The 14,619-nt window shown below is 41.3% G+C and overlaps 2 protein-coding genes across 3 annotated transcripts in view; one reads left to right on the forward strand and one right to left on the reverse strand.

Annotated features, from left to right (window-relative positions):
* UBAC2 (UBA domain containing 2) overlaps nt 1-14,619 on the forward strand; it is a 78,999-nt gene that overhangs the window by 30,189 nt on the left and 34,191 nt on the right. The gene's annotated exons all lie outside the window — the stretch shown is intronic.
* Nucleotides 2,311-13,031, reverse strand: GPR183 (G protein-coupled receptor 183). Of its 2 annotated transcripts, XM_083610950.1 has the most exons (3): nt 11,910-13,031; nt 11,525-11,695; nt 2,311-5,576 (listed from the first exon to the last, which is right to left on the reverse strand). In XM_083610950.1, exon 3 carries the CDS (start codon nt 5,545-5,547, stop codon nt 4,465-4,467), a length of 1,083 nt encoding a protein of 360 aa, XP_083467076.1. In that variant the 5' UTR covers nt 5,548-5,576; nt 11,525-11,695; nt 11,910-13,031; the 3' UTR covers nt 2,311-4,464. The 2 variants fall into 2 exon arrangements, with proteins under 2 accessions (XP_083467076.1, XP_083467077.1); XM_083610951.1 differs by lacking the exon at nt 11,910-13,031 and having other exon boundaries at nt 11,525-11,738.

A 14,619-nucleotide genomic window follows, 5' to 3' on the forward strand; every position in this document is an offset into this window, starting at 1 on the left:
AGTGTTATGTATAACACAGCTAAAGCTAGAACTAATATGTGTTTACACATTGTTCTTTAGGGCTCAGAAAAAGACTGAAAAGACCTGTAGGATGCAGTACAAGGGGCCTGTATGGAATTCTGCCACTATCTCTGCCATTGTCAGTGTCAGGGACCAACAGTAGCACAATTGGCTCTTTTGCTGCTGACACTAATATCATGTCTGGTCATGGAAGATATGAGAACCATAGGTTTTTTAGAAGAGAAGCGGGAGAGATGGTGTTCCTGTGCTGGTTTCTCATCTCCTGTATGAGAGAACTTGATTCAGGGGATAACATACCAGTAATTACTAGGGCTATGACATTTTCAACTAGATGGCAGATTTTTTAAAAAAATGCTTTATTTTTATACAAATAAAAGCTGCATGTGGCAAGGGCACACTTAGAACTGGCATTCCCTCCAGTATAAAAGCGAAGGGAAGATCCCTCTTCTAAGAAGATATCTGTAGCACCTAAAGATTTAGGTACACCCAATGAAATCAATCAGATTTTATAAAGGTAAAGGTAAAGGCACCCCTGACCATTAGGTCCAGTCGTGGCCGACTCTGGGGTTGCGGCGCTCATCTCGCTTAGTCAGTCATAATTAACCTCCATTGATTTCAGTGAGTGTGTTAGCTCTATGTCTGGATACTACCTTCTTCGTCATAGCCAGATATATTCAGATTCCATACATGAATTTTTCTACAATTCAAAGGATTAACTAGTGACAACACTGATAATTACCATTGCTAATTACCAGCTTGTCTGCAGCGTTTTGCTCATTAATCACATTTGAAAATGCTGTCAATATCTTTTTGCCTTGTGAGGCCACATTTATAAAGGGAAGAGTACCTTTGGCCAGACTTAAGTCACCAGACTTCCTTCCTCTTCATTGCCAAGGATGAAGCCACAATGGGAGATCATGAGATACTGCTCTGAAATGTCAGGACTTTGCAGATAACTTGTGACTCTTTGTGGCATTGACAGTACCCCAGCCTAAATATACGTATGACTTTTCCAGAGGGTTAATGATGGCTGAATCTTAAGCCACTGTACATTGCATTTACCATCTCTGTGCAATGGAAGGGACATTGCTGGACAGTAATAGTAATATCTGAAAGTACCTGCAATGAAATATAAAGAGTTTGTCTGCACCAACTGATTTTCATGCCCTTTGTATTTGCAGACACTTAAGTAGCTTGTCCCATTACCCACACATCTCATGATCCTTGATAGCTGGCACTTCTACTTACAGTGTCTCAGCAGGAAAGTTAGTAACTCACCAGATACTAACTGCAGAAAGATTAGTGCCTGGTTTCTCTTGCTTAAAAGGACAGAATTCTGTATTATCCTTTAGCATGAGCCACCAAGAACATTGCAAAAGGTGGAGAAGAGCTTGTGTCGTGTAGTAATAAAGAGGGTGGGATACAATTGATAGTCCAAATCTCAACTCAGTAATGGCTTCAGTCAAGACGCAGTCTCACCATCAACAGTAATACAGAAGTAATAGAACTGTTTTATTATCCAGGTTTGGGTTGTTGTTGTTTTTTGGAATATTATATACTCTCTGCTCTGTGTGCATGTGTGTGTATGTTTGTACAAGTTTTTTATGTTGACTATTATGTATTGTTTAATGCACAGATGGGGCACTAGTGGCCCACCAGATGCTGTTAGACTCTAACTCTCTTAACCCCCAGCAAGCATGAGAAGGTGGTCAAGGATGATGGGAGTTGCAGTCCAACAGCATCGCAAGGGCCATAGTTTCCCCATCCCTGGTTTAATACATATTGTATTGGGTTCATGATGGCGAAACTTCTGGCATTGAGGGAAGACGTTATTTCCCACCTCCTTCTTCCCCCAGTTTCTCCATCTCGTGACCACCTTTGTTCAGCATGCAAGGAGTTGGTCCAACCAAAAGGCTATGGTATGGCTAGTGGGTGAGACAGGCAAGCAAGAAGGTTCTGGGCAGGCAGCTGCAAGGAGGCCCACCTGAAAGTGGCTCCAGGCTAAGTGCCCTGTCTCAGCCCACCATGAGGAACAGTGCTTTAGGGCACCATTCCTCACTAGCTTTACATTAAAGGGTGTTGAGTTAATATGAGCCAGTTCTTTAAGCCTTTATTGTGTACAACTCTTAGTTTTTTCGGCTTGACTTCAAGTTTGCTATTACAACAATGTTTATAATAGGCATATGTGGCATTGGTACCTTTTTGTAGACCCAACTTTTCTTGCTCTTAGACTAAAAATAAAGCGTCCAGGAAAATAGCAGGAATATAAATAAGTGAAATGAGCATAGGTTTGATATTGCAGGTAGATGGCTTTAATTTGCTTTGACTATATTTGTATATGTTCCTAAAGAATAGATATTGTGTTACATTTCTTCTTCAGACAAATAACGAAGTCGCTGATTGCCATGAGTCTCAAACCAATTAACATGCCAAACACGTGATTTTTAGAAGAAAAAAATACCACCCTTAAAAGTCTAAAAATCAGGCTGTTTTTCATCTGTCACTTCATGCTACCTAGTACCAGGCTCACATGGGAATGCTCCTCTGACTCATTTCTGATGTTTTAAAATCTATCAATCCTTAAATGGAAGGAAGGACACTGCATGAGAACTGGTAGTGGTGTTAACTCCTGTTCTTTTGCTAGCCTGAGCTCTGCCACGGTTCCGCACCTGCACGGGCAGCTGTCACATGCCACGTGTTCACTGCTTGTTTTACTACAGAGCAACTGCTTTATAACATCAGGAGGTATCAGAACTCCCACAATGAAACATACCACCTAATTTTCACTTGATATGTCTCTAAAAATACTACAAGTAGCTTGTGCCATCCAAACCTCAAGTTCCAATCACTGTTCCTGCTTCTGGGTTTCATACTTGGCAGAGTTATTGCCTTATAAAACTAGGTGTACTGCCCTTTACCACAATATTTCTAATTTTATAGACACATCTTTCGTAATAGCCAGTTTTTAAGCTATTGTTCTGCTGCTTTACTTTTCGTACTGGAGAGTTTTTTTAGCTGAATTTATAAAATATATGTTTTTGTACATATCTACCCATTCTTCAGTCTCTTATTCCATGAATGACTTCCCTTGCATGCTTACTAATTTATCATAGTTCACGCTTAATCCAAGCAAGGTTATTAAAGGTAAAGGTAAAGGGACCCCTGACCATTAGGTCCAGTCGTGGCCGACTCTGGGGTTGCGGTGCTCATCTCGCTTTATTGGCTGAGGGAGCCGGCGTACAGCTTCCAGGTCATGTGGCCAGCATGACTAAGCCGCTTCTGGCAAACCAGAGCAGCACACGGAAACGCCGTTTACCTTCCCGCCGGAGCAGTACCTATTTATCTACTTGCACTTTGACGTGCTTTCGAACTGCTAGGTTGGCAGGAACAGGGACCAAGCAAGGTTATTGGTTTCTGCCAAAACACAGCTGCCTATATGTATGCTTAGGACTTAAAAAAAACCAAGCCCATCGTGATCCAATGGCCCCCTGATTCTGAGAAAGGAAAGCACGTAGGTACAAGAACACAAACAAAAAGTCCCAGGATCAGGATGCAAAAGAACTCACTAATGGAAAACAAAACAGTATGAAAAGTAAACCAGAAGAATTGCAACAAAGGGTTTCTAGGATGCAGATGTTACTGATGGTGGATAGCAACCCCTCCCTCCTTCCTCTTGTACAACATGCTATTTTCTTCTTTGTTTTTTAGAAGCTAAGAGACAGGGTGTTTTTTTGCTTAAATCAGTGACTGGCTTCCTACTGAAAGAAGTGCCATTCTTAGCCGCACCCTGCTTCTGACCTCCTCCCTATCTTGGTTGCTTACCATCTGCCCAGCTGTGGTAGTTTCATACTCTACTGTTTGCCAGCATACTGCATATTCTTGGAGATGTATTATGTGAGCCACATGGTAGATTGGAAAGTCACACTGATAGATTAGGCAAATCACCCCCTTCTTGTGACAGGAGGCTTTTATATATAAACGATGATTTTATATAGTTCATTACTTATGAAAAAGCAAAGATGATTACATGCTTCCTTCCAGGTGTATCCCTTGTGCCAGTCATAGGTGTTAAGGGTGAATGAACTGGAGTTAAATATTCAGTTTAATTTTAGCTTGCTTCTCTGTCTAAGTCCTAAATCACAAAGTGATTCACTCTCCTGCCTGGGCTCCTGAGATTCAGAAATAGAAATATACATAACTGCACCCCATGATAAAGCAACATGGACAAACAAAGACATGAAACCAAATTTTAAAAGCAAATACAATGCCAGTTTTTCTCTTTCTTGTGGCTACATGTGCTACATCACCACTCCAATCCACGCCACTCCTGGAAGAATAAAAATATTAGCTCCTTTAAAAAAAGAAATAGTTCGTGGTTTTTACTGTTACCAATGTTTTCTGAAATAGAAACTCTGGAAGCACGTTTCAAATGTTAATTTGTGTTCACCTTTTTCCATTTAGAGATGTTGAAAGGGGAGACAGCTGTGTGTCTCCTATATCACGAGAGCTTTCCTCAGGAGCTGTTTTGACAGCGCTCGATAGTGATATGCTTCCTTGACGTCTCAATATTTTCATGATTGTTCTTTTGTATCCTCTACATGCAAAGAAATAGATAAAAGGATCCAAGCAGCAGTTTAAATTCATCAGGAAAACAGTGTAATGGAGGGTCTTTTGGAAGATTTGCCGACTGCTGCATGGAATGATATCTTTAAGCACAATCTTCTTAATCATGTATACAATAATGGCAACATGATACGGAGTAAGACAGATGACAAAGACAACGATGATAAAAATAATTGTATTAAAAGCCTTCTTGTTGGTTCCGGACTTTTCAGCTAGTGGGTTTTCTCTTGCAATATGGCAGAGTTTGCAACTAATTTTAGAGTAACAGACTAGTATAATCCCAAGGGGGAATGCGTATCCCAGAAGGCAGGCTCCAAGAAGTATCCAAGGGAGATTTGCAATTCGTTCAAAGTTTGGGTATTCCATGCATGTTATTCTTTCTCCTTCTTCGTATGACATTTTTTGTAAAAGCAATGGAATGGTTTGGGCAAGTACAAGAAACCACACAAAGCAACAGATGTACGTGGCACATTTAACTCTTCTGATCTTTGTGCGTAAAGGATGAACCACGGCGACAAACCTGTCAATGCTCAGGCATGTCATGAAGTTCACAGCGGCATAAATGTTGATGTAAAAGACAAGTGCTGAGAGTCTGCAGAGTGCTTCTCCAAATGGCCAGTGAAAGCCCAGTGCGTAGTATGCTGTTCTTCCAGGCAACGCCGTAGTGAAAAGAATGTCTGATACAACAAGATTTGTTGAGTAAATAGTAGTAGAATTCATCTTCTTTCTGTTCTTAAAGATTACAGCCAAAGCAAGTGCATTTCCAAGCATTCCGATTAAGAAAATAACACTGTAGAACATGGGCAACAGGATATGTGCCGTATCGCTGTGCTCATATAGGTCGCAAGTTGAATTATTAGTCTGATGGGCTGTCGAGGCAGCGGTGGCCCAGGCTGTTGCCATAGCTGATATATCCAGGAAGTTTAGGAGACCTAGAAAAACAGAAGAAAGGGGCAGGGGTGTGTGTTGTGTTTAATATAGGCAATCATATTTTTCATTGCAAGTGGTCAATAGGTTAGCCTTGTGTAAAACCAAGTAGTTAAATTAGTAGTTAAATTATTTCTTCTTCTTTTAAAAAATATAATTCCAACTCTTTAAGTTTGGATTTCAAAACAGCAGTCTATAGAAGATCAGAAGTTTGAAATGAGATAAAGCAACTTAATAACTTGGAAAGGAAGGGCCAAAAGCCATGCCTCTGGTTTCTTCGGGATTAACCTAACTGCTCACTGGCAGTATTCATAAATGGAGAAACCTGCTTTCTGAAACTGACACCATGACACTAGACTTGGAACAGTATGACAGAACGAGCTTTCTGTCTGAAAGGATCGTCGGCAGACCAGGTCAGAAATACTTAATCCTTGCCATGCTGCAAAATACACTGTCAAATCTTCTGATGTGGCTATTTTTTTTCACCCTGTGAAATATTGCCCATGCAATCTCCCTGGGAATGGAAATTCCAAAGGCCACCCGTCCCAATGGCCCGCTCTCTCTGGTAACTACCTGACTAACTTCTGTCTGTAATCCTCACGTCAGTCTTAAGAACGGAAGCAGTTGTGTGCTGTTAGAGGGAAAGTGGTGGGCAAAAGGAGGTGGGAGCTCAAAGGTCAGAGAAGCCGCCAATAATATATTTATTCATTTATTTTTTTTAAAAAAACAAAAGCAGTCAAAGCTTTGACTACAGCTCTCTAGCAGTAGGTCCTGAAGATTTACTTTGCCAAAAACGAGTACAGTATTTTGTGTGTGAACTTCTTTCATGTGAATTGAGCCTTTGCACTGTTTAAAGAGGTTCCATCCTCTCCCCAAACACCTCCAACATGCTCAGACTCACTTCTTCACACACATGCACACCCTTTGTTTCATGGTGTGTCGAAGGGGGAAAGAAGTTTGTGATATTATTTTAGGATTGCACACCCATTAAGAACCCTCCCCCCGACCCGGTGCACAAACCCACCTCTTACTTTCAGCACAGTAACTCCTTATTTACCAAATAAAACTTTGCACGTACATACTACTTCATAAACCTTTTCACTAGTCCAACAATTTTTCCATCCTGCATGGCTATGGTTGTATGAGGGGAAAGAAATGAAGTCTAGGTTCATCCATCTACACTCCACAGTGGTTAGAAAGCTTACAATGCTTGGTTGCGGCAGCAGAAGTGGTTGTGTGGCTTTCAGCTCCCAAACTTACATGGAGTTTCACTCTGCTCAGTCTAGTGTGTTGTATAGTTAGCAACCCTCAGCCACACAGATTGCTTCACGACTGTCTTACAAAGCTGTCTTGCGGCACAGTTAATAAAAACAGGATATTAGTTCAGTTTGTAGTAACATTATTTCTGCACCTCACTAGCTGTCTTGGATGATGAGGGTATATTCTTCCATTTGTAGTATATCTGCAGTAGCAGCAACTTAGAGCTCAGTCCATAGTGTGTTTATTGAGAATTATGTTTTGTGCAAGTACAAACGCTAACCTAGCTTAGGAGGGCGGGGTGGAGGCAACAGATGCAGAAAAGAGGAAGGAAGAGACTTTGCTGGCACAACTCCTAATGATTTTTTGTTTCAAGTGCAAGGGAGTTTTTAGTAGGAGACATGAATAGATAGAACTGCTCCTCCCAACTTCTGTGTATTTCACAATATTATTTATATGTGATTCCTAATTTTGGGGTTTCCAGTAGTTGCAATGTTAACAGCAGTTTGCTTCAAGTGTTTTTGAATTTGTTGTGCTTATATAGCAGTGCCCTGAACTAACCAGGGGCTTTATGTGCTGAGAAGCTAGCATCTGTATTTGTATCCCTAGACAGAAATGCATGAAATAGGAGCTATAGATGTAATGCCCCTATCTCACAGCCAGCAAAGCATTTGCACAGCTCTTTAAGGGAAGCTGGAATCCTCATTATCTGTTTTGATGGGCTGTGGGAATTGGTGGGCTGAAATGCTCCTCCATGTCAATAATTTCTGCATGGTTATAGTTGTGTATGGAAGATGTATTGGACAGTGAGAAATCCACAAATAGGCTGGGTTATTTGAACAGGACAAAGTTAAGTATGCGCTTGATTAAACTGTGAAAAGTCCCCCTCCATCCCTCTTCTCACTCTGTGGCTGATTGGTGCAATTCTAGCCTTCTTTAAGGGTTGTTGCACACACACACAATGTCAAATCAGAGCTCACAACCGCAAAATAAAGAAGATTTTGTAACATTTTAGTATGTTTTTACGCTTAAGTATACCGGTTCTGTTACATATTATGTTCAAACTCAATACATTAATCAAATGTCCTTTTCCAGATTTTTGTGTCCGGGGAAAAATTGTGATAGATAAAAAATGAGCTTTGTAAATTTATCTAGTTCATAAAGCAGAAAGCCTGTCAAAATATCAAGAGAGGATGAGTGAAGTAAACGCAGGTGTCCATACACAAAATGATATTGAATTATTGCCAATGTGAGGTTAGGATGACCAGTATCTAACGGGAACATAGCATATGGATATAGTTGTGTGCAGTTTTGAAATGTGATTGCCTGTGAAAAGTGAAAAACTCTTAGTGTCATATCTATTAATGTCTTGAATTGGCAGAGAACCCTAGAGATGTCAAAATGAGTTGCTGAATGCATTAAACATACATTCTGCAGTGATACAAACCAGCATGTATATAACCTTTCACTCTAATGAAGTGGTTAAAAGATACACAACCATAACTCTCAACTTGTCAGATTTGGTACATTAAAATAAGATTTAACTGTCAAATATACATAAAGTGCAATGATCATTATCACACTGAAAGCAATGACAACACTTTTTGAAAGTGTATGATTTGCAGTTGTTCTTAAATAAAAAGTCTGAGGCTGCAATCGTATGCACATTTATCTTAATGAGTGCTGCTGAATACAGTGGAACTGAGTTTTGAATATAAATATAAGAGTGTACTGTTATTTTGAGGGGGGGATCAAACTTACTGTGGGATAAAATAGATATGAGAAAATGCATTGTGAATATTACTTTTCTGCCCCACTTAAAAAGCCAAAGTACATTACAAGGTCACTGTTCATTTAACATAAACAACAAAACATTGTGAAGCCTATTAATACACCACTTGGAGTGAGATCCAATGTTGTGTATGGAGTGAGATCCAATGTTGTGTGAGCATTCACACACATAACAGAGCTTCTCTTTCCTTCCCTTCCCCCTGTAGCCCACTGTGTGTGCCAAAAATCTGCTCCAAAGGGTCGGGTGACACACAGGGGAACCACGTGTTGAGATTCCTGCATATCAGGGGGTTGGACTAGATGACGCTCAAGGTCCCTTCCAGGTCTACAATTCTATGATTCTAAGAGAAACCAGGGATCCTGTTGTTCCACTAGCTTCTGTTGCTATCCGAGGACTGAAGCCCCCTGTCAATGCTTACTTGGAAGTAAGCTCCAGTGGGCGCAGTATAAATGTGGACTGGTTTGGATCATGTGGGGACAATCCTATGCATACCTCTTTGGGAGTAAATCTAATCAGTGGCGGGTAAGAACAAAAGAGGAGCCGTGCTGATCAGAACAGGTAGCTAAAAAAAAAGGTAAAGGACCTCTGGATGGTAAAGTTGCTGTTGCTGCTCTTGTGAGTGCTAGGAAGACCGCTCCCTCTCCAGCCAACTCCATCAGGCCTAAGGGACGGGGCCTGCACTCACCACCACAGCTTAAGAGGCCTGAGACTGGGAGTGGCCGCTGGGACCACATAACACCGGTCTTGAGAGATCTGCATTGGCTCCCAGTACGTTTCCGAGCACAATTCAAAGTGTTCGTGCTGACCTTTAAAGCCCTAAATGGCCTCGGTCCTGTATACCTGAAGGAGCGTCTCCATCCCCATCGTTCAGCCCGGACACTGAGATGCAGCGCCGAGGGCCTTCTGGAGATTCCCTCACTGCAAGAAGTGAGGTTACAGGGAACCAGGCAGAGGGCCTTCTCAGTAGTGGCGCCCACCCTGTGGAACACCCTCCCTTCTGATGTGAAGGAAATAAGCAGCTATCCTATCTTTAAAAGACAACTTCAGGGAAGTTTTTAATATTTAATGCTGTACTGTTTTTAACACTTGATTGGGAGCCGCCCAGAGTGGCTGGGGAAACTCAGCCAGGTGGGCGGGGTATAAATAATAAATTATTATTATTATTATATTAAGTCCAGTCAAAGGCGACTATGGAGTTGCGGTGCTCATCTCGCTTTTCAGGCCGAGGGAGCTGGCGTTTGTCCACAAACAGCTTTCCAGGGTCGCGTAGCCAACATGACTAAACTGCTTCTGGCGCAACAGGACACCATGACGAGTGCCAGAGCACACAGAGATGCTGTTTACCTTCCTGGCCACAGCTATTTATCTACTTGCGCTGGCATGCTTTCAAACTGCTAGGTTGGCCGAAGCTGGGACAGAGCAATGGTGGGAGCTCACGCTGTTGTGCAGATTCGAACCGCCAGCCTTCTGGTCGGCAAGCCCAAGAGGCTCAGTGGTTTTAGACCGCAGCGCCATGCGCATCCCTCTGTGATCAGAACAAAGCCCATCTTGTTTGGCATCCTTTACTCATAGTGGCCAAGCAGATGTTTATAGGAAGCCCAAAAGCAGGACACGAGTCCAACAGCACTTTCTCCATTTATGTTCACCTGCAACTGGTATTCACAGGTATACCATTTCCATTACTTGAGATAGCACTCCACCACTCTTCCACAAAATCGTCTAAGTCCCTTCTAAAGTCATTGTGTGGCGCCCATCACAACATGTGAGCAAATTCTGTTTTCTCATGTGCTGTGTGAAAAAACACTTCTTTTTGTGTCTCCTGAAATTTGCAGCTTCATTGGGTGACTCTGAGTTCTAGTATTAGAAGAGAACGAGGAAAAAGTCTCTCTGCCTACTTTCTCCACACTGTAGTATTTTTCACACCTCTGTATGTCCCTTCTTGATTGCCTTTTTTCTAATCTAAAAAGCACCAGATATTGTAAAACATGCATAGGGCTGGACTACTTTAGAACAATTTTCCCAGGGAAGACATTTTAATGCATCCTAAAAATAAAAAGTTTTAAAGAAAAAATCCATTTTTAAAAGGGAACTGTAAAGTCATTATCACATTCTTTAAACATGAATAGTGATTAAACTAGTTTGTAAATAACAGCTTAATATTACTTCATATCCTATAAGTACCTATCCTTTATTCTTTAAAAACTTGTACTGAACCAGTTGTTTTTTTCTAGTACTCTTTTAATATAAGGCTTAATTCCCGGTTCTAGCTCCCACCCCAATACCTATATTAGAAACATTAACAATGTTGCAATTGAAATTAAAGTTATTTGTATTCCTGGAACAGATGTTAACTACAGTCCTACTACTACATGCTTCTTATTTTTCAACTTATAGAAACATTTTAGCAAGAAAAGCAAACTCTTTACAAATTTAATTTACCTTCCCCTCGACTTCCCTCCCCTCCTTTCTGCAGTTATTTCTTTCATATCTTTTTGTTACTGCATATCTAATTCAAATATATTTATAAATTTTCCTTTATCCACCCCTTAGTTATCTCTTACTGCACATGTTTATGTCCATCCCACTAATGTTTAAATTTGTTTACAATATGTCCTGAAATAATCAATAAATTTTCCCCCTTCCATTGTAAAAAGTCTCTCTTCTTGATTTCTTATTCTTCCGGTGAGCTTCTCCATCCCTGCATATTCCCTTAAGTTTAATTGCCAATTTGCCCTGCTGCATGCTTCTATGAACATTGCTGTATCATAAATATTCTCCACAAATTGCTTCTCTCTCCTGTCTAAAGAAGTGCCTGTTTCATAGTCACATCAGAAAATTTGACTCCCACAGCAGTTTAAATGCCTTGTTTTGAAAAGAACAGAACATAGTATTCCCTCTACTCACGTTATCAGTAGTTTGTTAAGTCCTCTGTTAAGTCCTCTGTGTGGTGCTTGCACTTGCTACACATTTCAGATGCAACTGTTTCCCCTTTGCGTGTTGTTCTTACGATTGATTAGGTCAGACTACCCTTTTAAGGAGCTGATGGCATTTCCCCTCCCTGTGGCTGAAGTATACCTAAAAAAAACAGTATGGGAAGTGACAGCATCTATTCACCTCATGTTTTTCATGCTTCGTCCGCCCCCCCCCCCCGAGTGTTAACGGCATTTAAAAAAGAAACCGACAGATCGTGGCTTTCATAGACCAAACCTTACTTCATCAGTTCCCCCCCCAAAAAAAGAAACTCCGAAAAGCAGAGGGGAAAGTTAAAATTGCTAGATATGATATCTACCGTAAGATGAAGGCGTTTATATTTTAGCCTGATGGGCTATGGTGGTGTGGATGCTCAGCTTTGTTGCAGATATCATAATCTCAGCACAAGTGGTTCTTGAAACCAAGGTCCAGACTTCATATCATGATGGCAGCAAGGTATCGTACTTTTCCGGGTATAAGACGAGGATTTTTTTTACTGTGGCAAGGCCTTTTTTTGATTGGGTGTTGCAGCGGCATTTGGGCAGGCGATAGGCAGTAGCTGGCAGTGAACGGTTTCTTTGTTGCTCAACAACTCTGGACAATCTCCCCCCATTTTCTAAATTTTGAGTCCCCCAAAATACACGGGGGGGGGGTGTTCTCCTCATTCAAATATAAAATAGGAATGAGAGTGTGATCTTCCTTTAGCAGTAAGAGAACACCTAGGGCAAGCAAGGGCACACATCCACAAATAAAATCTAATTAGCTAGACAAGAAAGCCAACTCAAAACAGAACCTGCCACACTAAAAAGGGAAGAACTGTGACGTCTACTTGACATTTAGCCAATGTTTTGTTTACCTAGAAACAAGTATCAGGTTTTGGTGAAAAGTGAGGTTTTGTGGGGTAGATAGGTTTTGTGTATCATGGTCTGACTAAAGAACTTAAAGCATCTCGTGGGTTTTTATGACAAAAAATGGAAAATGTTTTGAAAAGGCCATGGTGCTGTATTCTGTATCGTCTGTTTTGTGGGGTTTTCAGGACCTCCCCAGCTTAAAAAAGAAGAAGTTGTGTTACATAATGAATGGGATGATACAAGCCTAAACTAAAAAGCAGTCATTCCATAGGAAATTACCTGGGGTATCTATGTATGTCAATTCCCTGAAGCATCTCTTGATTTTAGCGTGGGGAATTTTGTACAAGTAAATTCCACACCAGTTAATGCAAATCAGTCCATGAGTTGTAAATGTAATCAAGTTTGCAGTCCTATTTGTTCAGTTACTGACAGTTAACTGGTGTTAAGAGGCAAGCTATTAATATGCTATGTGATGTGCCATTTTTAATAAGCTGTCACCTGCTTAGTATTTTATAGTGTAGTCTTTCCAAAAAGCAATGAAATGCTCAGGTGTTTGTTTGTTTTTTAATGTAGGCATGTTATCAAAATACAGTGGTACCTCGGGTTACAGATGCTTCAGGTTACAGACGCTTCAGGTTACAGACTACACTAACCCAGAAATAGTACCTCGGGATAAGAACTTTGTTTCAGGATGAGAACAGAAATTGTGCAGCGGTGGCGCGGCAGCAGCAGGAGGCCCCATTAGCTAAAGTGGTACCTCAGGTTAAGAACAGTTTCAGGTTAAGAACGGACCTCCAGAACAAATTAAGTTCTTAACCCGAGGTACCACTGTAGTACTTTGTGCGACTTCAATGATGCATTAAACATGATTCCATTTATGGATTATGTGATTTGTGGTGCTCTTCTTTGTACTTAAGAAACATGTTTCCAAAGTACACTGCTGTTAAGCAATATGGCAGCTGCCTCAGGTTGGGGCTGCAACAGCCCCCGAAGCTAGCTTGCTAACAACAGTGGTGTAACTTGGGGTCTCAAATTTTAGCCCCGTGCAATGCCAAAATTTGGTGCCCCCCACCCGCCCCTCACATTCCATTCTACATAATAGTTGCAGAGCCCCCTGCGGTGCCACTGAGACTCTGCACCCAGTGCGACTGAACCGGTTGCTCTCCCCAAATCCATCTCTACTCCTAATCTACCCTCAGGTACAGCAGAAGATGTTGTTCCACTGTTGAGTCCACTCAGTTTCTGTGCCTGAAATTACTTTCATTCCAGGCTGCAAGATGTCTTCAGCCAGGCCTGAGCATCACACATGCTGACAATTGCAAATTTTGTTAAATATATGGAGGAAGCTGCTTTTAAATTCAAGTTACATAATCCACAGTACCATGACATTTATTTGCAGCTGGATTCTGTCAAATGCCAAATATCTGAATGCTTTTCCATACAGTTTTACCCTTCCCTAATATGTTCAGTTTTGACGTGCATTCAACATTTGACTCCCCACCATTGATACATATACCATGTGATCAGGGATGATGGGGAAGTCTGCTAATCATGGGAAAGTCTCTTTTGCACTGTCTGTTGGAAAGAATTATAGTCTCAAAACTCCAGACAGGACTGAAGTAACTCCTTTCCCCCACTCTACCCTCCATCAACTTCTAGCACAGTAGTACTTATGCAGCAGAAATGATGTTACAGAGTTCAAACCTGATAGATTGTATAATTTGACTACAGATGTGGCACCCTATTGTCAGATATCGCCTTCTCCTCATTATGAAGTCTCTCCTCCCACCTCATATCAGCAGCTCTGGGTTTCAAAAACAGTAAAAGACCAAACACTAATGCTTTTTAGTTCAGAGAAAATTGGCAGCAAAGGAGACATACTAGTGCCAGGGTTAGAAACATCAGGCCCAGGAGCAAAATGTTGCCCTCCAGATCTCACTTACTAGTCCCTGGTACTCTACCCCTAAACAGTGTCTCTTACTGACTTTAGCTCTGCACTTGACTGTTTTTGCCTGGCTGGCATGTGTCTTGTGGCAACGTCGCTTGTTTGTGTGGATGGCAGATTGAATGATGTAGAGACCTCTGATTTTTCTATGACCGGAATGTAGCCTACTGTACAAAGGGAAGAATTGCATCCATTGCTATGCCCTCCTTTGCCTCTTACTCTCCCATCACTGG

The sequence above is a fragment of the Podarcis filfolensis genome (assembly GCF_964270895.1).
Source record: "Podarcis filfolensis genome assembly, chromosome: 4".
Taxonomy (NCBI): Eukaryota; Metazoa; Chordata; class Lepidosauria; order Squamata; family Lacertidae; genus Podarcis; species Podarcis filfolensis.